Source organism: Artemia sp. Qi Xiang Cuo, chromosome 20 (genome assembly GCF_049724085.1).
Source record: "Artemia sp. Qi Xiang Cuo chromosome 20, ASM4972408v1, whole genome shotgun sequence".
Classification (NCBI taxonomy): Eukaryota; Metazoa; Arthropoda; class Branchiopoda; order Anostraca; family Artemiidae; genus Artemia; species Artemia sp. Qi Xiang Cuo.
In genome coordinates this window covers 20657380-20683896 of record NC_142813.1, presented here as the reverse complement: position 1 = coordinate 20683896, position 26517 = coordinate 20657380, and the positions used below count along the sequence as shown (strand labels likewise).

Sequence of the window (26517 nt, the reverse complement as noted above, 5' to 3'; positions counted from 1 at the left end):
TCTGTGCATTCAGGTTGTCAAAAGGCGTATCCGCAACCTATCAGAAACGACTAAGTATATTACTTTGAAAGTCTTGTGGAGTGTTTAGGAGGATACTCAACGAAATCTTAACACACTATCTGTATCCGACATGTAAAAAGGGCGTATGTGCAGCTTTTCTAGAATGGCCAAGGGCATTAAATACCGTTAGCTGTTCTTAAAATATTGCCAATACGCCTTTTTGGTGAACTTGATACACATTGTTTCTTTTGGTTTTGTCTAGCATACCCTCAGCGTTCTTCAGAGTTTCACCTTAGTACCCTTAATCTTTCAGACTCACCCAGAATCGACACATTCCCAGTTTTTATAATGAAAAATCCTGCATGTTAGCAATGGGTAAAATGCATAATTTAAAATTCTTGCCCCGGGATCGTGGGGGGCATAGCATCTCCGGATGCATAACTATTAGGCCCTTTGACTTTTGAACAAAATGGCGTTCTGAAAATTTCGATCAGTATTGAGGGGAGGGAGTACCTCACAAGCTGAGGTCTGGCTGTCCTCCAATCACTCTTCAACATCCCCTCAACATACCCTAAAAGTTTCAGCTTAATGCTCTCAGCCGTTCCTTAGATATTGCTGGTATTCCCTTTTGATAACTCACATGCACAGAGTGTAATTTGATGGTGTTTTCCATCCCTCTCCACATTTCCTTAAAGTTACACCTTAATAGCCTTAACTGTTTTTGAGACTCAAGATCAAACATACCCCCTTTTCACATTAAAAAGAACCTCATATAATAGTAATTGGCAACTTTCAGAACTTAGAGCCCTTGGCCCGGGGCTGTGGGAGGTTATGTCAACCCCGGAGACATGGCTCTCTCAAGATTTTTATCGGATATGTTTGGGGAGACAAAGGCGTGGAAGAGGGGCTTGTTGGCCTCAGATTACCTTTGACTCTGAAAAGGGCATTGGGGTATCAATTTGTAATCGCGAAAGCACCCTCCGACGTTTATATGAACACCTGTTCCATATGAAGTGGCTGTTGGAATATTGGAAAATAATAATACATTGAAGCCTTATGGCTCATTAGCATGGGCGCCCATATGGGGGGCAGGGGGGGCTCCTGCCCCCCCCCCCTGGCTGAATGATTCTGCCTTATTTTTATATTTTTTTCTGAGATTTTTATTATATAGCATTAAGTGCCAATTAGACAAAGTTTGCCCCCCCTGGAATTCAGCTTATGGGCGCCCATGCTCATTAGTATTGACAATGTGATAGCGTTGCCTCTGATTTTGCTATGGCTTGTCCTTTATTTATTTTTTATTTTTTTAAGATGTTCCCTCTCCCTCAACTCGTCATAAAATTGATTGTCGGAGACGCTTATTGTACCTATTAACTTTACAGTTAAATTTTTTTTAATTAAAATCAAGTTGCCATCAAGCCATGGCTAATTGGAGAAAAGGCCAAGACAGATAGTCTGAATGAGAGGCAAAGCTGACATGAGCCTTTTTCAAAATTGTATAAAATTGTATTTAAATTGTACGCATAAAACTATCTCTTGTTGATAGATAGTGAATCATCCATCCATCCTTGGGCAGAACTAAGATATATAGTCATGGAATAAGGATAATTCAAATAGTCTTTGAGTTTCTATGAGTCTTTGAGTTTTCTTTCATTTTATTCTAAAGTGGAATTTGTTTTTCTTTTTATCATGCTCTATTTTCATTGTTATTTTCTTTATTTCCCTTGATTTCTGTATTGTTTTTTTCCTTATTCTTTTTCTGTACAATATTTTATTATTTTTTATATTATTTTCTATCCTTTTATAGCTTCTTATTTTATCATTCACTTCTTTGATTCTTTGAATTCAGTAACCATTTTGTATTCGTTGCAAGAGCGTGGCTCTTCTTCGTTTTATTTTGTGTTTTAGTTTCGGTGTTCTTTTCTAGTGATTTTTATCATTTATTGGTCTGCTTTTATATGGTCATTCCCTTCTTTGTTTTTCTTCTTAAATTTGTACCAATGAAGACAGCTTGGCGGAGGCCCTGCCCAAAATATCTTATGTTTCTTTCTACATTTTGTTTCACTGAAGGAAAATCTACCTTTTTGGTTTTTATCCGTTGCCTTTTGTAGGTTCAAGTGGTTAATGATATTTATAAAAGGTAATATGCCTTGATTTTCTAAGTGGGTACCAGACTTTTAGGTTTATCTACGTGCCTGACTGCCTTCATAAATTGAAGCCGAGGGAATAAGTCATTGGATAAATTTTTCAAATAAAGACCTAATCGGACTGTGGTGTTGCCCACGGTGCAGCACGTCCATTAAATGAATATAAGTAGGGGAACTTATGAAAGATAATTTGCCTTGATTTTTAAGTTTTTATAAAAATATTTAGGTTTATCTACTTACCTGACTGCCGTCTTGCAATTGAAGTCGAGGGAATGGATTATTGTATGCATTCTTCAAATAAAGACCTAGTTGGACTGTGGCGCTGTCCATGGTGCAGCACATCTATTTCTTCCTTTATTGGTCGTTACTGCGTGGCTGCCATTTGTAATAAAGTTGAGGCATATTTTTTCCTTCGTCCTTTAAACACTTTAATTCGTTCTTAAACTTAAAGTGTTTAAAAGGATGATGGAAAAATAACACCTCAACTTTATTACAAAAGCCTGCCACGCAGTTCCTTGTGCCCTAAATTATATGAACTTCCCAAAATTCATAAGCCTAACCTACCATTACGACCAATTGTGTCAAGTACAAGGTCACCAAAAATTGTTTTGAGCAAGCGGTTAGTGTCAATATGTAAACCACTTTTGTCTAAACAAATTTCGTATATTAAGAATTCTTCGAATTTGGTTGAAAAACCAAAAAAAGTAGAAATATCTTCGATTTCTTTACTTTCAAGCTTCGAAATTGTATCAATGTACACAAATATTGATGTAGAAGCAGCTGAAACTCTTCTAGAAGGAAATCTGTTAGGAAATTTAAACTTGATTAGTGGCAAAACAGATTTGGAAGTTTCTGTAATTATGTATTTAGCAAGGCAGTGGAATAAGTTCTCTTATTTTTTTTCAATTCAGAGGGGAGTATTTCAAACAAATAAATGGTTTACCTATGGGGGCCTCTTTATCCCCTTTGTTAGCTAATATTTTTGCGGAGAGTATTGAAACAATTGCGTTAGATTCATATTTTTTTAATCATATTTTCTTGGGCCTGTATATGGATGACATTATTTCAGTTTGAGATTATGGGGAGGATGAATACAAAGATTTTTCGAACATTGTAATTTTTTGGGGGGGGGATTAAAAGTTGACTGTTGAATTAGAAGAGAATGGGAAACTTCCTTTCTTTGATGTTCTTCTTTTGAAAAATCAAAATAGTCTGGATTTTAAAATTCATAGAAAACCGACAAATAACAATAGATTCTGGTCTTGTAGTTCCGGTCACGCTCGCCAAGTAATAATTGGTTTGATCATCTTTGTAACTGATCAGATCTTTAGTATTTGCTCTCCAAAATTTTTTGAGGAGGAGTTGTATTTTCTAAGCAAAATAATAATAAGCTACATCTATCCAGAGTGGTTAATTGACCAGACTTTTTCAAAAAGAAGAAAAAGGTTTCTAGAGATTTCTAAGGAAGTCTTTGAGACAACTCGGGAGAAGGATGTTTCTTGTTCCTTACCATATGTACCCGGGTTAAGTGAAAAACTTAAAAGAATTTAACAAAGCAATGGTCTAAGGGTAGCTTTAAAGAGTAATAATAATTTGTGTAGTTTTCTAAATTCTGAGAAGGATCTAATTTCCTTGGGGCAATAAAGTGGGGTTTATCAGATCCCATGTACTAGCAGAAACTCATATGTGGGACGTACTAACCAGAGTTTGGAAAAGAGATTATTACAACATAAAGACTATATTTCTTCGGCTTTAAAGCAAGATTATTAGTCTGCAGATTTTACTTCAGCCCTTTCAGAACATATTTTCAATTTTCCAGACCATTTTATTTTGTTCAAGAATTTCTGTTTGATTTATTGAGATTGGGTTTTAAAGCAAAATTTTTGTGTAACTTTTGAAATAAAGAAAATCTTATTCAAGTAATATTGCTTTGAATCGGGATACAGGTGAATTCAGGCTGAACTCTTATTTATGATAATTTATTAAAATCTGACAGAGTAAAGTTCAAATCACCCAATCTAGTTGACCTTTGTCCAAATGTTAAATCATTGAACGCTAATGAACCGAATCCAAGAAGGTCAAAGAGGCTAGCTTCCGCCTTTGCTTTGAAAAGAATTAGAGATTTAAACAATATGTAGTTTTATTTGATTTCGTATATAAACTTTTGTTTTAAATTGTTTTAGTTTAGTTTTAACCTGATGACGGTCACTGTATATGTGACCTGGTATTTTCACTGTATATCTGGTATTTGTTTTGTGAATTTTCTATGCACTGTCTATTAAAAAAGATTTTATCCCTATTTTGAACTTTTATTTTATCGTCATGGAAATGCAGTGTGGTCTCCGAAATTATTTAATAAATTTACTGGTTTAAATCTATTTTAATTATTTTTTTCAAAATTGAATCGTAAGTTTTGCATCCTTCACTTGTTTTGAAAAATAAGTTTTTCATTCCTTTGCTCAAATTTCTAAATTTACTGCAAGACATTAGTAGCTTATAGAAAATAATGACTATATAGGACGAGAAGCTGTATTTTAACACCATTAAGTTTCCAGTTAAACTAGAAAAGAAGCGCGGAAAATTGGGGAGGGGGGATGATGTTTAAAAATAAAGGTTTAAAACTGCGCTTCCTGGAGGTAGTGCTTTTGTTTAATACAAATTAAGTAGTTTTAAATGAACCTAAGAAAACAATTAATGGTTTAATCATCACAATTAATTATTTCTCTTCTCTATTATTATTAGTTAATCATTATCTTTTGTTGAACAATTGTTTTTTTAATAATTAATTATTTTCTCTATTAATTATTTCTCAGTCCCACTAATTTTATTATTTAATTGATTAGAATCTAAAATGATTTGAAATTTTAATGGTCAAAATTAATTAGTTTTAACCGTCATTTTTAATTAATTAAATTAATATTTAAGATATGAATCGCAAATTCTTGTACACATGCTTTGAAATAATAGGTTCTTTGATTCTACTGTTCAAATCTCCAATACTATTGCAAGATGTTAGTATCCTATAGAAAAATTATGATTATATAACAATTATGATATATCATAATGTAAAATTATATGATATATAAAAATTATAAAATTATGATTGTATAGGAATACGAAGCTGCATTTTTAGCAAAATTAAGTTTCCATTTTAAAAAGAAAATAAATTTTGGAAAATGGGCATTTAAGCTGGACTTCCTGGAAGTAGTGCTTGAACCGAAATCTGATCATTCATTTCAAATCTGCAATATAATGAAGAAATAATTATTGGGTCCAATATTCTATAAAAACGGAAAGACAATGAGTTTACGTTGTCCATCTTTTTATTACATTAACAATTTTGTAATATATTTTAATTGGTGTTTTTTTTTTGTAATTTAAAATACAATTTCCAACCATTTTCAGTAGTTGAAGTAGGATAAACATGCATATTTATTGTAGCCCCTTATAGTTTTCTTTTCTTTTTAGGGGATTCAAATATGGCCCAAGCTGTATCTCGACTGAAAACTCAACTTAGTGGTGTAGTTAATAACGTTAAAAGGAAGAAGCAGGTCAAGTTTTTGCAGTCATGAGCGATGATATGTTTGAGCTCATCCATGTAAGTAACACATCTTCTAGCATATGAAATCAAAACTTATGTCTTTCCATTTCGATTTTCTTTCCCTATTTTTCTTGTCTGTGTATATATTTATGTGTTTATATTTTCGTGTATTTGTGTGTTAGTGTATTTACGTGTATTTGTGAATGTGTTTGTATATAATCTGAGTTTTTTTTTGTGAGTCCAATTCTTTGTGTGCTTGTGTAATTTTGGATGTTTGTGTGTTCGTGCTGCCAATGGAGGAGTATTTTAGGAAGTCTATGATCTGGCATACGGAAGGGGCAATTCACCTCCATCCCATTTGAATTCACCTCCATCATCATATTTGGTTTAATTTCTGCTCGTTTAGACTTTGACTCGGTTATTTATTGTATTTAATCTGAATAGGGTTCTAAACCCTTTGCTTTCTAAAAGCCACAATATAATTTGTACTTTACTGAGAAAAATTCAAACAAATTGCTGAAAAAAATCTGCATTGTCAGTTTAATATACATATGCTGATATGTTTTCCTTTAAATCTTAATTGATTTTTGATTTCTTAAAGTAGAAAAGTGAAAACATTTAAAAGAACTTTTCTCAGTAAAGTACAAATTATATTCTGGCTTTTAGAAAGCTTGGGGTTTAAAACCCTCCTCTTATTAATTTCTGCTCGTTTTGAGTTTGATTTATTTTAATTTCTGTTTGTTTTGGGTTTTATTTATTTATTGATACTGAATTGCAGTAGTTGTGTGCTTGGTGGATTATTTTATGATATTTTTGTTCATTTTTGGTTTAATGGAGTTCTTTACTTAAAACAAAACATTATTTTGTTGAAATTTTTTTTTTAATTTATTTTTTTTTTCGTTTTATATTGACATAGTCTTTTTCAGGAGAAAGACTGAGCCCCTTCTAAAGTGAAACAACCATCCCTTCCATAAAAACCTTAAATACCCCCTGGTCATAACTCAGAACCTTAGCCCCTAATCTCTGGGTATTTTTTCAACCCCAAAGGCCTTGTAATATGATAGACCATTTTGAATAGAATAGTTATCTCGAAATTTCTATTAGATGAATTTCGGGACAATACGACTTGTGTGTGTGTGGGGAAGGGTAGCTGCCCTCTGATCACTTTGACTCTTAAAAAGAAAACTAGAGCGTCGGATTACAGATCCAATGAGCCCCTTCTAAAGTTTATATGACCACGCTGTCTATAAAAATCTTTTATGTCACCAGGGTATAACTTACAACCCTTGCCCTGAGGGTTAGGGGTTTTTTTATCCTCCTCAAAGATATAATTTCTAGACCATTCTCATACGCTGAACAAAACGGCTATCTCAAAATTTTGATTGTAAATTTTTGGAGAAATTATGGGTGTGGGGGGGGGGGGAGTAGCCCTTTTATTACTTTCTACTAATAAAAAAGGCACTAGTCTTCTCAATTTCCAATCAAATGAGTCCTTTTTGAAGCATCTAGGACAAAACTTTCTATAAAAAAACCTATATTCCCCAAGGGCATAACTTACGACCCTTGTCCTGAGGGCTACGGGGGGAGGACTGTCATCCTGAAAGACATAATTTCTAGACCTTTCAACCACGCTGAACGAATTGGCCAGACCAAATTGTTGATCGGAAATGTTTGGAGAAATGATGGTCGTGGGAGGATTGATTGAATGTGTTTGGAGAAATGGAGGTTGTAAGAGGGGTTTAATTACTCTCCCCTCATTTTCGACTATTAAAAAGGGAAATTTCAATTTCAAATCAAATGAGCCCCTTTTGAAATTTCTAAAACAGCTTTCTATATAAACCTTATATGCCCCCAGGGCATAACTTAAAACCCTTTCCCCAAGGGTTGTGGGGGAGTGTCCTCCTCAAAAAGATATTTTCTTTCTAGAAATCAACTACGCTGTACAAAATGGCTATCTCAAAATTTTGATTGGATGTGTTTGGGGGAATAATAGGCTTGGGGGGGGGGCTAGTTGCCCTCCAATCACTTTCGACTATTAAAAAGGGCACTAGTCCTTTGAGTTTCCAATCGAATGAGTCTTTTTTGAAGTTTCTACGATAACGCCTTCTATAAAAACCTAAAGTATGATAACACAGAGGACAGAAACTTGAGCAAATATTTATTTTCAAATGCTGTATAATTTCAAAAGTAAAATACGTCAAACTTAAATATAGCACAAAAGAATACACAGAGGGAAAGAACCTTTGATTACAAACTTGACTAACAAATTTAAATGGATTACTTATAGCTCTTTTTGAATAACCTTCCCCCTCCTTTCCACGTCAAGGTTGAGTTTTCATTTTCTTTTGCGGTTATTCTAGTGGTTCTACTAGATTTACTAGCCTAAACGTTTTTAACCACTTAATACCTTCTCCTCCATCTCCCCTTCAAGGGGATATTTTACTAAAATTTTCACCAGAATTATATATATTTGAGTTCTCATTAAACTTTGAACAATGATTTTTTTTTAGCGGTTGTTTTTGTCATATTAAAAAAAAAAATTCCAAGGTCACAAAGCGTTACAAATTTTCAACAAAGATACCATAAACGAGTCACCAATTAATCATTTCTTTTTTTGAAAAACGTGACGATTAAAAGATAACATTAAAAATCACAGGAACGGGAAGCGGCAACGATAATTACTTACAGTATATCAAACGAAAAAAAAATAATAAGTGACTATGAGCAGTGGGTCTCTTATTGATATTCCGGCGCTTTATGTAAATATGGGCGTCAACGGGTTAATTACTTTCTTCGAAAATGAACAGAATCAGATCGTGTCAAACCATACTTTACATTCATCAACGATTATAGTCGATGGAAGCCACTTGATTCACAAATTGTGTGGAACGAGTTCTGACTCAAATGCAGCTTTTGGTGGTGACTATGATTTAGTCTATTCACGTATGGATGATTTTTGTGTCTTACTTGACAAATGTAACGTCAAACCAATCATTGTTTTTGACGGTGGGCTTTATGTTAGCAAAAGGAAGTTTAAGACACGGTTTATACGGAATAAAAAGCGACTTGAAAATGGAATTTCTTACAATCCAAACCGGCAAGTATCTCTAGTCCCACTTTTTGCATGGCATATTTTCCCTGTCGTTTGTCAAAAGCATAACTATCAAGTAGTTCAATGCGATTATGAAGCCGATGATGAAATCGCAATGCTATCGAAAATGTTAAATTGCCCTGTCTTAAGTGGCGATTCAGATTATATAATTTTTGGGATTGAACGTATTATTTATAATCCTCCAAGCGTTTCTTTCTCGCTTATCAATGTCAATGGACAACCTGCAATATCCTGTAAGATGGTTTATCCTGATCATTTTTTGAAAGGAATTGGCTCACTTCCTAGATCCCATCTACCCCTTGTTGGGATTCTTCTTGGCAATTACTACATAAATTTACAATCTATCCAGAGACTTTGGTCTGGCATGGTCGTACCAAAAAAAGAACGATTAACGGATATTCATAGAAACATATTGGAAGTTACTGCCTGGCTTCGAGGACAGGAAATCGAATCAGCTTTAGAAGAGGTATGGGTTTTTCTATTTTTAAGTAGGAATGCCAATGAAAAATTTTTTCCAGGATAAGTTTTGACACCGGTTGATGTCTGTAATTCTACTTTCTTCGTCCCTTGTCTGTCTACAGGGGTTTCCATCGAAGGTCATTCTCTCTGTCGAAACAGAAATTGTTACCCAACAATTTTCTCAGCAATTGCTTTTCCAACATCCAAGCAAAAACAGTTAATTTATGTTTTTAGAGAATTTCCCTAACAAATCAAATTAATATTGAAGAATTTCAAGCGCGATATTCGAAAATGTATAATGCAGTAAACAAGGGTATATCCAGGATTTTTTGGGAGGGGGGAGCAAAAACTTTAAAAACACATAAACAAATATAATTTATGTTCATTTTTGTTGTGTTTTTGCAAGTCAGACAAATATTTCGTGGACGAGGGATTAATCAATCCCCGTTACCCCCATCCCATCCATGGATATAGGCTTGCTGTAAAAAATCAGGAATCCTAGATTCTATGCTTGTAACTTCGATATAAGGCACAGGCCTGATTATTTTTGTCAAATTTGGGGGCCTCGGAGGGAGGGGGGTCCTTCTGTATCTCAAGCTTGCAAAAACAGTGAAAAGATGGGGGGGGGGTAGCAAAAAGTTGTGTGGGGGGGCCCTTTGGGTTGGAGTAAGGGACCATACATTACTGTTCAAATGAAACTTGTGTATTATAAAAACTATAGAGTTTCACCCAAAATCATCCTTTTAAGGTCTCGAACTGTTTGAAATGCCGATTACTTTGTTTCACCCAAATAACCCCCTAAAAATAATTTCAAAATGTTCCTTTCGTTTTGGCATCCCTGCGCTGTCACATTTAAAATTCCCAAACAAACTATTTCCCGCGTTAAATATATTCAATCTGTCTTCATCTCTAAGGTTTTCCTAGTTACACTATTAAGGTTTCGGAAGAATATTAATTCCAGAATTTATTTCTATGCCTAAAGAATTTTAAATTACATATCATGCAATTACATATTTTAAATTACTGCAAACGAAATGGTTCATCTCTTCCCCAAAGTGAAGCCATATGCATTCCCCTCTGTATAACAATTTACTAGATAAGTACATAAGTACGTATTACATCCTGGGAAGTCAGTGTTAAGATCACACCATTAGTGATTTTATTTTTTCATGTTTTGGCAGAGAATTTAAATTAAAAAAAAATCTGGTGACAACACGGAAAAAGATCGATCAAAATATTGCTTGATCAAAATATTGGTGAGCTTAAACAACTTCTTCGAATCAAGCAATAAGTATGGCCTAAGAAACTATCTTACAATTTGCAAAACAATTACCATTCTTTTTGTTGCAATAAATGACAGTTTTATGATCACATGGCAGTAAATTCGTCAGTTTTACTAGCTCTCTGCAATCATCCACTGAACACTACTCTCTGCACGCCTTTTTACATTTGTGACCACAATCGAGGACAGATGAACAGTTTTTAGCCTAAAATTAAATATAATTTAGTTTTAAAAAAAACTGAAGTTACAATAGCATATAGACCAGACACGCCTAAAAGATGAAAAATAATACAGAATCGAACCTCCTTGGCTAACTTCTCACCATAACATGAACAATCAACACCTTTTAACACAGATGACACAACATACAAACAAGAGCGAAGATTAAAAATAAACAAAAAAACTTAGCTGTGGACAAAGCTCAACTGAATACAAAACCTCATCAACTTACATATTTGAGACGCAACGATTATGACTGGTTATGACGCGATGTTCCTGCTTGTGTTCCTGCGATGTTCCTCCATTAACTTGATACGGACATCTTCCAAGGAAAATTTTGGAGTAAGAACTGTTTCTTTTTCTTTCTGTAAAATTTAACAGTTAATGGAGGAAGGGGGTGGGGTTGAACTTCTTGAAATTTTAAATTTTCCTGTATTATATACTTTCTTGTTTTCAGAAAACGGGTTTGTTTAGCCTAAATATAGATGAGTAGTGGCAAATATACAAAAGTGTGACATTCGTTTATATTGCCCCGTCTCCTTTTCAGTACCTTAGCCATATATTGTTACGGCTACAAATAGTCTGAAATTACACTCAGTTTGCTATAAATTAGTTCATATTTCACTTACTACCGTGAACAAGCGACAGATAGGTTTCGTCGTCAGATAAATTTCGAAGGTCTCATCTTCCATTTAAAGTAGTAGATAATAAAAACACAACTGGGAGACACAAGGCTCATTTGCAAAAATTGGGCTACCCACTGGCGGATCCAGGGGGCAAGGGGACCAGAAGAAACAACCGCAACGGATATTGCTAATGATAAATTTTTATCAGTCTTGGACCCAAGAGTCCAACAGTTGGGTCTCGATTCTTCAAATGTAGTTGTTTTTTGTGTTTGGTCTTTTGTTGGTGTCTTTCATGCTTACTCCCGCCATTTATCCGTGCTGCAGCCATTTAAACATTTGCCTCTCAATTACTTGGACTATCTGTCTTGGCTTTTCTCTTTCTACAATTAGCCATGTCTTGATGCAACCTACTGCAAAATACTTGATAACTTCATTTCAAAATCAAGAAATTACTGTTTGGTGGTTCTTGTTGTTCTGGTCCATCCAGGGGCGTCGTTTGTGGGGGAAGGGGGGTCAGTCACCCCCCCCCCCAATAATGTGAAAAAAATATTATATATCCCTTGACCCTGGACTATCCCGATATGAACCTCTCTTGCCCCCCCCCCCTCAGTAAAAATGCTGGAGATTCGCCCCTGGGTCCGTCTAAATTTTTATTGAGATGTTTGCCACTGAGGCGTGATGGCAGCCATTTATCTTCGGGGAGGTTGGTTAGTAATAGACGAATTTGTTCATTATTATTCACTGGTCAAGAGTGCAAGAGGAGAGAATAGCTTCAAAGTATAGATGAAAAAGACACAACTTAAATATGCTCGACAACACAAGAAAATAGAAAACCTTCTAGGTAAATGAGAAAGACACATATAATTCTATTATAAAACAAGCGATTGATAATGTATAGAGTCATTTTGTAATTTTACATTTTGATACAGTGAATAATATTTGCGAAATACTTTGTCATACTCTTTATTTTGAGGTCTTAACACAGTAGTTTAGTACAACAAATATATACAAAAATGTTCAACAAATTAGTAATAGCCTATTGGGCAGACCAGAGGATATACTTTTAAAAAATATTAATACTAAGGTAAATAATAATGATAAAAATTTTCCGTTTTTATATTGGACGGCAAAATTTCATAAAAATCCCCCGAAACCACGCTTTATTGCGGGTGCAGCAAGGTGCCCGACCAGAGTTGCGGCTACTAACTTGTCGTGTATTTTAGGAGAAATCAAAAATAAGTTTGAGGCATATTGTTCAGGAATTAAAAAAATTTCTAAGTTTAATCCATACTGGAGTGTTAATAATTCGCTGCAAGTAATAGACTCTCTTGCTTTAGTTTCAGCCAAAAGAGTGGACTCGTTTGATTTCACTACATTATATACAAATTTACCCATTAATTTAGTATTTATAAACTTAAAAAAGATTATTAAGAAAGCTTTTCTTTTGTCTAATTTGCCGTTTTTAAAAATTGATGCGTATAATAAGAAGGCGAGATGGACTAATTATTTTAATAGTACAACTAGCTCAAGATAAACAACAAAAGTACGAAGAACAAAAGGGAAATCTTTTTGTAAGACAGTGGAGATAATTTGAATGAATATTTCGGCCCTATGTCCAAGGGCCGTCCTCAGCAAGACAAAAATATATAAAAGAAAAAAGACTCACAACAACATGCGACCAATAAAACCAAAAAAGTGGAAATTTTTTCAAAACAATCCTAGCATCATTACTTCAGCGAAGTAATGTCTTATAAGACAAAAATTCTTGGAATCTTGCAAAATTGAAAATCTTATTCCCAAGTCTTTAAGATTCAGATTACACTTACATACCCGGAAAGAAGAGCAATTTGCTCGCACACTACAATTTAAAACATTAACACACATCAATAAAGACAAAACACAAAAAAGATATATTATGTCCTCTGAAAGGAAATAATTAAAAAAAATTTTATTTGAAATTTTGTCCTCTGTTGATTTTAGCCAGGTTGCTAGGTTGGAAAGAAATTTGTTTAGCCATGATTTCCGCTTATCAAGGGACCGACTTATTAAGAAATTGGACAACCTCAGATATGAATTTTCGACGGATACCCCTACTAACACTCCATGTTTCACTCCTGGACTGGCTGTTGTTAATCTATCCTCTAGAACGCTTGAACCAAAGGAAATTTAAGTTTTCAAAAAAGTTCCAAAATTCTCTTTTCTTCCAAGACATGTCCCTGTGGCAAATATAATTTCCTCTCTAGAATCCTCTGTACACAAATTTTATACATCTATACCCAACCCAGATGAAGTTAGGGATAGTCTTATAGATACCCTTTACAATAATCAAAAAAAGATTAATTTTCCCGCCAATAAAAAACCAGATAATTTGTATGACCTAAAAATACTATCTAATCTCCGTAAAGATTCATAAATTATCATAACTAAAGCAGATAAAAGCAATTCTCTGGTTGTCATAGATACGACAGATTACGATACAAAAATTTATTATCATCTAAATGACGAGACAACATATAGAACTAAAACCAACGATCATACTGATAAATTTGCAAACAAAATTATAAATGAATTAAAATGTTTAAAAAAAAATGGTAAAATTACTCCTCAGCTATACAATAAATTTTTCCCCCGTGGTAGCTTTTGCCCAAAGTTTTATGGTCTGCCAAAATTACACAATCAAGGCATTCCTTTAAGGCCCATAGTAGCTTGTACTAAAGCCCCCACATCCAATATTGGGAAATGGTTATTTACAGCCTTTAAACCTTTGCTTTACTCTCAAAAATCATATATATGTAATTCGGTAGTTTTAGTTTAAAAACTCAAAAACGTAAATATCTCAGAAAATACAATTATAAGTAGCTTTGACATTGTTTCAATTTATACAAATATTGATGTCACAGCATCTGAAAATTTATTAGAAAATAAAATCAATGAAAATTGTCACTTAATAGAAGCTTCAGCAGCAGGAATAGATTTTGATGTCTTAATGACCTTGGTTAAACTTTGTAACAAATACTCAATGTATTTCGAATTCCGTAATTCTTTTTACCAGCAAATTAAGGGCTTAGCGATGGGTGCTCCCCTCTCAGGGTTACTGGCAAATATTTATGTGGAACATATTGAAAATTGGGCATTAGATTCGTATTTTTTTAAACATATCTTTTGGGGACGGTACATGGATGACGTAATTTCACTCTGGAACTATGGTGAAAATGAGCTTACGGGCTTTTTAGATCACCTTAATACATATGATAGAAATTTGCAGTTTACCTTAGACATTGAAATCGGAAATAAAATCCCATTTCTAGATGTGTAAGTTATTCGTAGCTTCGAAAAACTCAATTTTACTTTTTTATAGAAAACGAACACAAAATAATAGATATTTGCATTTTACATCAAACCACCCCCTCAAGTTAAAAGAGCAGTCGTAATATCCCTCGTCGATCGCGCCCTAAATATTTGTTCTGATTCCCACATCACAGCAGAATTAAACTTTATCAAGGACATACTTTTTGGAAATGGGTATCCTATGTTATTTATTAATAGTGTAATTAATTGTAGACTGAAAAGACATTCCCGTAAAATTAATGGTAGTTTACCAAGTGAGATGTCTGACAAGCCCTTAAATATAATTTACCTCGCCTATATCCCAAAAATCACTACAAATCTTAAAAAAGTTTGCACAAAAAATAATCTGTATGTAGTATTCACAAATAATTTTAGAATCATAAATTTTCTAAATTCTGGTAAAGATAATTAAATTTGTGTATAGAGCATTTAGTGTATATTCCCCCAAGTCCCTATTTAATGAAATATTATTATTAATCTTAAGTCTGATTTCAATTGATTCTCGGACTACCTGCTTTATGCTTAGGTCATTGCTAATAAGAGTGGATTCATCAAAAAGTATATTGTGGCTAGGATTTTCAAAAATATGGCTGCCTAATGCAGAATCAGATGAAACAGTGGAAATATTAGAATTTAAAGCTTTGACAATATCATCTTTATGCTGTTGTATGCGCTTTTCTAAATTCTGGTGTGTTCTACCTATATAATATTTGCCACAATCGCATGGTATTTGATAGACCCCTCTTTGGCGAGTAACTGTGGTTTTATCTTTACCAGAATTTAGAAAATTTATGATTCTAAAATTATTTGTGAATACTACATACAGATTATTTTTTGTGCAAACTTTTTTAAGATTTGTAGTGATTTTTGGGATACAGGCGATGTAAATTATATTTAAGGGCTTGTCAGACATCTCACTTGGTAAACTACCATTAATTTTACGGGAATGTCTTTTCAGTCTACAATTAATTACATTATTAATAAATAACATAGGATACCCATTTCCAAAAAGTATGTCCTTGATAAAATTTAATTCTGCTGTGATGTGGGAATCAGAACAAATATTTAGGGCGCGATCGACGAGGGATATTACGACTGCTCTTTTAACTTGAGGGGGTGGTTTGATTTAAAATGCAAATATCTATTATTTTGTGTTCGTTTTCTATAAAAAAGTAAAATTGAGTTTTTCGAAGCTACGAATAACTTACACATCTAGAAATGGGATTTTATTTCCGATTTCAATGTCTAAGGTAAACTGCAAATTTCTATCATATGTATTAAGGTGATCTAAAAAGCCCGTAAGCTCATTTTCCCCATAGTTCCAGAGTGAAATTACGTCATCCATGGAGCGGGCCAACCAAATATGGCAAAAAAAATACGACAAGATGGACCACTAAACAAGATTGTCCACAGTAATATTCGGCAGTAACCCAGATTGTTGAGAACTCCTCGATAAGACATTAAGTTTATTGTCAATTTACTAAAGGACTTGGACCTGCCGTGAGTATTTGTTACATAGTTTAACCAAGGTCATTAAGACATCACAATCTATTCCTGCTGCTGAAGCTTTTATTAAGTGATAATTTTCTTTGATTTTATTTTCTAATAACTGTTCAGATGCTGTGACATCAATATTTGTATAAACTGAAACAATGTCAAAGCTAATTATAATTGTATTTTATGAGATATTTAAGTTTTTTAGTTTTTCAAATAAATCTACCGAATTACATATATATGATTTTTGAGAGTAAAGCAAAGGTTTAAAGGCTGTACATAACCATTCCCCAATATTGGATGTGGGGGCTTTCGTACAAGCTACTATGGGCCTTAAAGGAATGCCTTGCTTATGTAATTTTGGTAGACCATAAAACTTTGGGCAGAAGCTACCAGGGGGGAAAAATTTATTGTATAGCTGCGGAGTAATTTTACCATTTTGTTTTAAACTTTTTAATTCATTTATAATTTTGTTTGCAAACTGATCAGTATGATCGTGGGTTGTAGTTCTATATGTTGTCTCGTCATTTAAATGAGAATAAATTTTTGTATCGTAATCTGTCGTATCTATGACAACCAGAGAATTGCTTTTATCTGCTTTACTTATAATAATGGATGAATCTTTACGGAGATTAGATAGTATTTTTAGGTCATACAAATTATCTTGTTTTTTATTGGCGGTAAAATTAATCTTTTTTTGATTATTGTAAAGGTTGTATATAAGACTAGCCCTAACTTCATCTTGGTTGGGTATAGATGCATAAAATTTGTGTACAGAGGATTCTAGAGAGGAAATTTAATCTGCCGCAGGGACTTGTCTGGGAAGAAAAGAGAATGTTGGAACTTTTTTGAGACCTTGAATTTCCTTTTAATCAAGCTTTCTAGAGGATAGATTAGCAGCAGCTAGCCCAGAAGTAAAACTTGGGATTCAAGTAGAGCTATTGCTTGAACATTCATACCTGAGGTTTTCAAATTTCTTAATAAGTCGTTCCCTTGTTAAGCGGAAATCATGACTCAACAAATTTCTTTCCAACCTAGCAACCTGGCTAAAATCAACAGATGACAAATTTTCAAATAAAATTTTTTTTTAAGGATTTTCTTTCAGAGGAAATAGTATATCTTTTTTGTTTTTTGTCTTTAATGATGTATGTTAATGTTTTAAATTGTAGTGTGCGAGCAAATTGCTCTTCTTTCCGGGTATTTAAGTGTAATCTGAATCTTAAAGACTTGGGAATGAGATTTTCAATTTTGCATGATTCCAAGAATTTCTGCTGGTTAATGATAATATAGTGTATTTTGCATAAAATGATAAATTAAAATATATACTAGGTAAAGTGCTACCCATTAGCAAGGCGAAAATAGTAACGAAGACCACACTACCTTTCCATAATAAACAACAAAAGTACGAATACCGATAGGGGAAATCTTTGTGTAAGACAGTGGAGACATTTTGAATGAATATTTCCTCAGCAAGACTAGCCAAGATTCCAAGAATTACAACAGCATAAAGATGATATTGTCAAAGCTTTAAATTCTAATATTTCCACTGTTTCATCTGATTCTGCATTAGGCAGCCATATTTTTGAAAATCCTAGCCACAATATACTTTTTGATGAATCCACCCTTATCAGCAATGACCTAGGCATAAAACATGTAGTCCGAGAATCAATTTAAATTAAACTTAAGATTAATAATAATATTTGATCAAATAGCGAGTTAGGGGAATATACACTAAATGCTCTATACATAAATTTAATAAAAAATGATCTTACAAAATATATTAAAAAACCGATCGACATTAACACAGAACCAGTTACAAACAGGCCTTTGAGGTTAGCTGCCAAAAAGGCTGGAGTAGCAATAAGAACATGTTTTTAATTTATTTTCTTTCATTTCATTGAATCGTCTTGTTTTACCTTACTTTTTATCAGTCCTGGTTGAACTTCGCTGAAGTAATGATGATAGGATTGTTTTGAAAAAATTTCAACTTTTTTGGTTTTATTGGTCGCAGGTTGTTGTGAGTCTTTTTTCTTTTATATATTTTTGTCTTGCTGAGGACGGCCCTTGGACATAGGGCCGAAATATTCATTCAAATTATCTCCACTGTCTTACAAAAAGATTTCCCTTTTGTTCTTCGTACTTTTGTTGTTTGTGATGGAAAGGCAGTGTGGTCTTCGTCGCTATTCTAGCTCAAGATGTTATAGCCTAGATATGATTTTTGATCTACTAGAATTTGTTCTATTTAATACTTATATAAAATTTAATGGCAATCTATATTATCAATGTAATGGAATTCCTATGGGGGGTAATGCCAGTCCAGTTATAGCGGACCTATTTTTAAATTATTTAGAATACGATTATATGACGGATAAAAAGAATTCAAGTAATATAAAGTATTTGCTCTCAAATAATAAAATATATTTAGATGACCTTCTGGTGATAAATTGTTCAAATTTTTTAGAGACTGCAAGTAAAATATATCCACCAGAGTTAAAGCTGGAATCCAGTAATGGAAATGGCAAATATGACCATTTTCTAGATTTAGAGATTAATGTGATACCTAATAATACAATAAATTTTAAAATATATAATAAAACAGACGATTTTAATTTTGAAATAGTTAATTTTACATTTCCAAAAAATAATATTCATTCAAATATAACATATTCATCGTATTTTCCCCAACTATTTAGATATGCAAGAGTTTGTACTAATTACATCTATTTTATAAATATATGTATTTTACTTATCAAGAAGATAATCATAAGAGGGTTTTCCCCAATAAACTTGCTTGGCAATTTAAAAAGCTTTGTTTTAAGTATAATCAGATTTTACATAAGTATAATAAAAGTTATCAAGATATCTTGAATGATATTCTACGGTTGCTGGTTGATGGAGCAGGTTTATCTTCCCGCTTGTGGGGGGTTTTATTGCGACATCTGTGGTAAAGATTAGGGTGGAATACTCGGACTTTAATTCTTAGAATTTGAATGAAAGTGAAATTTTTCCAGGGGGAGGACTATTTTTATTTATTTGTGTATATTTAAATGGGTTGAAGTTCGGCTGTCAGTTTTATTTCAAGGTTGGTTAAGAATGTTTTTTGAAAAAATTTTTCTTGGATATATATTTTAACTTTTTGGATGTTTCTGATTTTGTTTATGTTTATTCAATTGGTGGCACTGTATAGGGGTATGCCAGATTATGCCATGGCGCGCTCAATTGCCTGGGTAATGAAATTTCAGCGCCAAAACCCATTTAGGCAATGAGTTTTCATCTGACGAGCCCCGATATATGGTGATCACCTTGTGAATATAATGTTTTTGTAGATTTAAGGTGCTATAGCTTGGTTTTGGAACATTGACGTATGCTTATTGATGCTGATTTTGCTCTATTTTGGACTTGATTTTCGGACTGTCGGATTGGTTATACTGTTTTATCCTGGGGAACTGGTTGGTTGAGTAGGGTCTAGACCTTTTTCAAGTGCTCATTTATTTCATTTAATAAAGTAGGAAGGAAGTTTTTTTTTTTTTTTTTTTTTTTGCCAGGTGATTACCGTAATACACTATATAAAAATGAAATCAACTTATTGTACAGTGGTTTTGAGCACATGGGACAGGGCGTCAATTTATAAAAATATAGAGGGGGGGGCTTAGCGTATTTTTACAAATCTATGAAGGCATTAGTTTTTTCAATGAAAAGGCAAATAAAGGTATTTCAAAATAAAGGTGGAGGCCGGCGAAACATTTGCCCTCCACCAACTGACGGCCCTGCAAAAGAACAGAACACCTAAGCATATATGAAAAATACCCAGCTTAAAAGCGGAAGAGAAAGGGGAAATGACCACTTAAGACTCAGTAGTCAAAAGAGGACAAAACCTTCAAGACAGATATGAGAAAATTCAAACTTAAAAGTGAAAAAAATAAACGAACAAAAGATGACTGCGCAGCTTATGGGTCTCAGATCAATGACCAAACAGACACAAAAGATTCAAGATAAGTGCTCCTACTATCACCGATTTTCTAGGCATTTTCCTGGAATTTACTGGTTTCCTCGAAAAAAATCAGTCACACCAAAAATTAAATAAAAAGATAAAATATTTTCAACGAATTCCATCAGAACTTGTTGTATTGGCAGCAAGAACATGTGCCTGTTGGCGCAATTTTGCAGTAAAACGCTTCAAAATATTAGGTGGTGAGTTACCCATAAGAGCATCCTTTTGGAAAGACAAGTTATCCTATTTTTTCATATTTATCCCTTCCAAATATTTATTCCAAAAGTATCACTTTTATTGCTTAACTTGTATCACATAAAAGTACAAATATTATGGCGGCCGGCGATTCCCCCCCGAAAAATACCCCCCCCCCCCAAGGAAAATAAGGCTTTCCTAATTTGAGAATTTTACTAGAGTTTTTTTTCCGTACGGAGAAGGAATTTTGGTACTTGTGTATTATGCGCCAGTCACTCAAGTTTACGCTATGTAAAATTTGAGAACTCGCCAGTTTTTTCGTTAGTTTCTTCGTTACTTTAGAAATAAATTTGGGTTATAGGCCTGCATATCAGGGAGGAGGGGGGGTGAAGTATAGCGGGTCTCCATGCAAAATGTGTTTGGTACAAGTATTCTGCGTATTAGATAGATATATCGAAAAGTGTATTTTAAAGCCAAATATACGGCCATGAACATAGTAAAATAACATAAATGAAAGGCACAGATAACAAACTTTGATCAGCGATCATCATAAGACACATAAATGAAACACTACATTAACCTAATAATAGTACTTAATACTTGGAAAAACGGTCATTAGAAAAAAAACATTTAACCCTTTGAAAAAACAATTAAATGAAACATTAGATTTAATATATACTTTTTTTTTTAGTTAACAAAATTTTCAGATACCTCGCTATTTCTCTGTAATTTTTTATTGGATACATACCTAGAAAAAAAAATCCGACTTCAAACTTTCCAAATACTTTACTAACCCGGAAAACACCGCCCCGGAAAATATCCCCCCCCCCCTCATGGAAAAGAAGGCTTCCCAAATTTGATAATTTTATTTGGGTTTTAATTTTATAATTTCCGTAGGGGAAAGGAGTTTTGGTACTTGTGTATTATGGGCAACTCACTCCAGTTTACGCTGTTTAAAACTCGAGAACAAACCGGTTTCTTCGCTAGTTTTTTTTTAGCTTAGCGCGAGACAAGACAAAAAGAAGTGACAGAATATATGGGAAATATATAATTTGGGCTATCTCTAGTTTCTCTTCATTCCAAGGAATATTTTGAGATTAAACCTGTAATATGAGGGATTCGGGGGATAGCTTACCTTTTTGCAGAAACTTTCACCTAATTTTAAAGTGCAATGTAAAATACTAGGCTTACGTTGTTATATGGCCAGAAGAGGAAGACATCGAGGGCATTATGAGCGTCCCTAGGAAATTTCTCAGGGTTTTAGACATTTTAAGTAATTTTTAATACCTTCTTGTTTCCCACGAGAATATTCACCACCTTCACCCACCCAATGTCGGCGTCCATGAAGTGAATCCCGATAAAATAATAGTTCGAATGAGTGCCCTTATATACCGTGAAAATAACGGCCGTAACATTCATTTTTGATATTTTAACCCCTTCCCCTCCTGAACAGTATTTGAAGTAAATATTTTCTTAAGGATGTTTATCCTGCTTGACGTAGTGCCATACGAATATTAAAGCTATACGTAAAAAATGGGGAGGGGGTTGAAGGAGGAAGGGAAGTTTTCTTCACATATAAGAGAGAATTGGATCAGATCAATGAATTTTAGTGCTGTTCATCAAAAGTTTTAGCAAATGGAAACTTATATAACTTTAACAAAAATGCAGTCCATAAAAAATTAACTGTGATTATAGACCATTTATCCAATAAAACTAACGAAAATAGAGTATCGCAAAACTGTACAGCATTTATTAGGATGCCGGCAAATAGATTCTTTATTGGGGGAGGGAGGTAACTAACATCTCGAGAACCCTCATGCCAAAAAAATTGGTAGGGGACAATGGCCCTGAAAACTAGGGCCAGAGTCTGTTTTGTTTAGATTGGCTTGCAACTTAAATTTAGAAGTCCTTGGATTAGGGAAACCTCAATTCGGAAAATAAACATAGATTGCATCCGCAAAATTGCGGCCAAAAGACAAAAAACTTTTTTCTCATTTGTTTGAAACTTTCAAAGATCATTGCTTCAGCTAAGGAAGCCACACAATTTTTGGGGAAGAGGTGTTAGGGGACCCTGAAGTGTGCCAAAACCTTATTGTCCCAGATCAGGTTTTGCAACCACAGGTCCCCAGATCAAGACTAACCTCAAATAAAATAAGAGATTTATGGGGAGTGGTCTCCCAGAAATGAGGCTGTAAATCCTAAATCGCTACTAAAAAAGCACAAGTTCACGCTACGACAATTTGAAATTAATAAAGATGAAAAAAAAAATGATTATATTCCTGACTCTCAGTCTTAAGTCTCAACACCCCCCCCCCCAAAAAAAAAACAGTCCGTACCCAAGACAGAAAGATGGCAAAAGGAATTGATAAAGACGAAAATTTGATAGTAATTTTGGCTTTATCGATTCGTGACGCCAAAATTGTACCTAAAATTTATTTCGTCTCTGATAGATTTCAAAATTACGGAGAATGTAGACAGGGTCGGGTAAACCTCAATGAAGACAAAGCAATTTAAATCTTCCTCATATCTATGCGTGACAACCGATGCTTCGCAAGGGGGGATCCCCACTGGTATTTACCGTACGTCTTATTTTAAAGTTTGAATAGCCTGGTGATACTATTGTTCTTTTTGTTGTTGATGTTAGAGTTAATATAAAACACATGGCCCAAAATACAAACTTATTTCAGAACAGAGTGGGGGTAATGCTCCCCCCTTCACAAGCTTTTTAAAGGTTTGAATGGCATTTACATTTAGTAAAAAAGATATGTATTTTGGACACTGTGGTTTTATTCTGTCAAAACATGTAAAACAAAAGAAAAAAAAAGAAGAAAATCACGGCGACAACGACAATTAGTTGTCTCTCAGGAGACAACTAATGAAAGCAGATTGATTGTTAAAATATAACAATGTCTGTTCCTCTAGGCAAGATTTTTTTATTTTTCAATGATAAATTAAAAAAAAGAAATTGTTTGAAATATGTTTGTTTTCAGCAAAACGCAAATAACGCTAAGGCCTTTAAAAGGTTGAGAGGGGTGGTAGCCAAGCCCTTGTTACCTGTAATTTTTGTTCGTTTTTAAGTTTGACTTGATTATTCATGTTAATTTCTGCCTGTTTCAGGATTCAACTATAAAAATGTGTATTATCTTTATCATTGACCTGTTTATTCATTAAAATTTCTGTTTGTTGTTGGTTTTTATTTATCAATTCATAGTAATTTATGTCCGTTTTATGTTTGAACTAATATGACTATTTTTTCTAGTTTTAGATTTTACTAATCACATTTAGATTTCCCTGAAAAACCTCTTTTCTGATAACCAGGGGCGCCATTTGGGGGGTGGGGGTGGGTCATTGCCCACCCTAATTTTTCTGGGGGTCCCAAGCTTCCTCCCAAAAAGGCCCTTTTTTCTTTTAAAAAATATGCAGGAATAAAATAACAATTAGCAATTAGTCAAAATTTTGAAACTGCTACATTTATATGTAGATTAACTTAGATAATAGTGAGATTAATAGTGTAACTGGGTCGTGCAAGGGCTGAAGTGACAGATCAGTTTCTGATTTTATTGATTTAACATCTTTCTTATGTGCTATCATGAGCAGTGTTTCCACTTCTACTTATTTTGGTAGTAGAATACTTATTTTTGGACTATTCTACTTCCAAATATTAAATCTACTTATCTACTTACTTTCTACTTATTTTTGGAGGCTTAAATTTTCGTGCCGGCCAGTCCTGGAATTAGAAAGGAGTGCTGCGACAAGATTGTCAGACTGGTATCGATCAATATCAAAGATAAGACTTCGATATGAATGTGTTCTGGCCGTACTTTCTGCAGTCAGCGAGGGAGCTGATAGTGAAGCTCAATCAGAAGCAGCTGGGCTCCAGAGAAAAATGGAATCTTTCACAGTTATATTCCAGTTGCTCTATATGGAAGCAATCCTGAGAACGACAAACTCCCTTTCTGAGCAGCTTCAGGTAGTTGATCTGGTAATATCTAGGTCAAACACCTTGATTCAAGCAACAAGGAAGGCAATAGCTGAACTGCACTCTGACACTTCATTTGCATCGCTTTTGGAGAAGGCAAAAGAGTTTGCTGAAGGTCTTGAAATTGAAGTACCTGACGTGAATGGACCCGCGACCAGATTCTCCCCTGCGGGTCAGAAGGGACGACCTAGAAGAACCCAATAAATTATCAAACACCAAAAAGAATTCATGACAACTTCGACGTTAGGAAAAAACTTTGTTGAATCCGACAATAGAGCTCCAACTCTAGCGGAAGAACTGAAAAGAGAATACCTTGAGACTGTAGATCGTCTGATTGCAGAATTCGATAGACGGTTTACAGATAACGTTCCAGTGCTCAGTACATTCGAAGCTCTGGACCCCAGCTCTACCAAGTTCATGGATGCAGGGCTCCTCAAGCTATTCTCTGAACTTTATTCTGAAATGGACATTGACCAGATTCTTCTTGAAGCCCAAACTGGTATTGCCAAGTGGTTTTTGCTCGAGGAGGAGGAGGCAAAGTCGAAGAACTTCATGGACGTCATCGATAATATCGAGACACTTCCAGTGGCCTATTCAGAAATTATCAAAGTTCTTCATATTGCTGCCACACTTCCTGTCATAATAGCCATCCATAAACGCTTGTTTTTTTGACTGGAATTCGCGAAGAACTATCTGTGCCAGACAGCATGAGACAATCGTCTTAGTCACCTGCTTTCGATCTTTGCAGAGAAGGTTTTAGTTAAAAGCTGGGATTTTAACAAGCTTGTTGGCGAAGATGAAACCACGACAGTTCCCCTTGTTGCCTTGAGTGTTCACTGATCTGTTTCAAAATTTTGCTGTATTTTTTGATTTTGTAAATATACTTGATCGAGCAAAGTTTTGCATCGTCATATCCGGAGCGTGACTCCGACTTGGACAAAAGTATTTACTGTAAGCAGCGATCTGAAGCATTACTTTAGAATATACTTTAGTCAAAGCGTGAGTTTCTACAGAGGTTCGGCTTTCGTCAAGTTATAGGTTCGGAAAAGTGGAAGATTCCCAAACGGCTGTTTTTTTTAACATCGCACATATCGTTCCCACTTTCTTCAGATATCTGGTTTTTTCCGAACCTATGGCATAAGAGCGATAGAAGGAAAGGCAAAGCAATTGAGACAATTTCCTTAATTTTTACGGTAACTTCCACGGAAGGTTTTTTTTTTTTTCGGATAAAGCTAGAGGCATTTTTTTTATAAAAGCCTGCTTCGGGGCCCATGTCGATTGCTTGCCCACCCTAAGGTTGGCTGAAATGGTGCCTCTGCTGAAAACATAAATTTTTTTAATCAGTTACAATAAAGAAACAAAAATGTAGCTGAATTATGATTATTCTCTCTCAATTGAAAATAAGTCTTTTATTTTCTAGTGAAAGGTGCAGACAATGCTGCTTTCGGCAGTTGTATTTTTTATCAATCATAATTAGCAATCACTAGAATTATATAATAAGTATAATTATGATTCTTGTTTTCACTGATCTGTCTGATAACTTCCCTATTTATCTATCACTTTTGTGCCTAAAACTAAGATTGCTGTGAATGAGCAAGCTGAGTATTCTTGTAGAACTTCTTTCTAGCTGACACCTTTTGCATGCAGAGCGCTATACTTTAGCCCATCGCATCCCCCATCCCCTAATGTGCAAATATATAGCCAAAATTTGTTTCTAAAACATTACATTTTCATCATATTTAGGTATTTTCATTAGGATTAACCTAATTTCACTTCTTGAGTGGGGTCGCTATAACAGAAACATTGCTAGCTTAGTTAAGGTAAGGCCAAAATAGCTTATCTCTATGGTAGGATAAGCAGACCTAACTTTTTCAGAGTCGTTTGAAAATTATTAATTTAACTCCTTTTTGATATCAGCCTAAGGCAAGGCTGAAAAGTTTGAAACTGAGTGAAAAAAAAAATAATTGTTGGTTCATACCGCCTAGCCCATTTACTGTTTGAAAGTTTTTTTAGAAACGGTGTAAATGGCTGCTTTTCAATACGTTACTCCCTCCATCTCCATTCTTAGCAGTACACTAGCTTTTAGAAATCAAATTAAAATTGAATCACTTACGTTAGAATGAC

General features: G+C 34.2%; 2 protein-coding genes across 4 annotated transcripts in view; one reads left to right on the top strand and one right to left on the bottom strand.

Annotated features, from left to right (window-relative positions):
- Positions 1 to 7833: 7833 nt before the first annotated feature.
- The window catches only part of LOC148939988 (single-strand DNA endonuclease ASTE1-like), a 64622-nt gene continuing 45938 nt past the window's right edge, over positions 7834 to 26517 (bottom strand). Inside the window, exons 3-4 of one of the 3 annotated variants that reach the window (XM_089106514.1) lie at positions 10993 to 11125; positions 7834 to 10746 (exon numbers count right to left, since the gene is read on the bottom strand). In XM_089106514.1, the coding sequence (XP_088962640.1) occupies positions 11021 to 11125 (105 nt within the window). In that variant the 3' untranslated portion in view covers positions 7834 to 10746; positions 10993 to 11020. Of the gene's footprint in view, positions 11126 to 26517 lie in introns of all 3 variants that reach the window. The other 2 variants (XM_089106513.1, XM_089106515.1) reach the window with 2 other exon arrangements.
- On the top strand, positions 8409 to 9323 carry LOC148939991 (single-strand DNA endonuclease ASTE1-like). The gene has a single exon (XM_089106049.1). It carries the CDS (start codon positions 8409 to 8411, stop codon positions 9321 to 9323), a length of 915 nt encoding a protein of 304 aa, XP_088962175.1.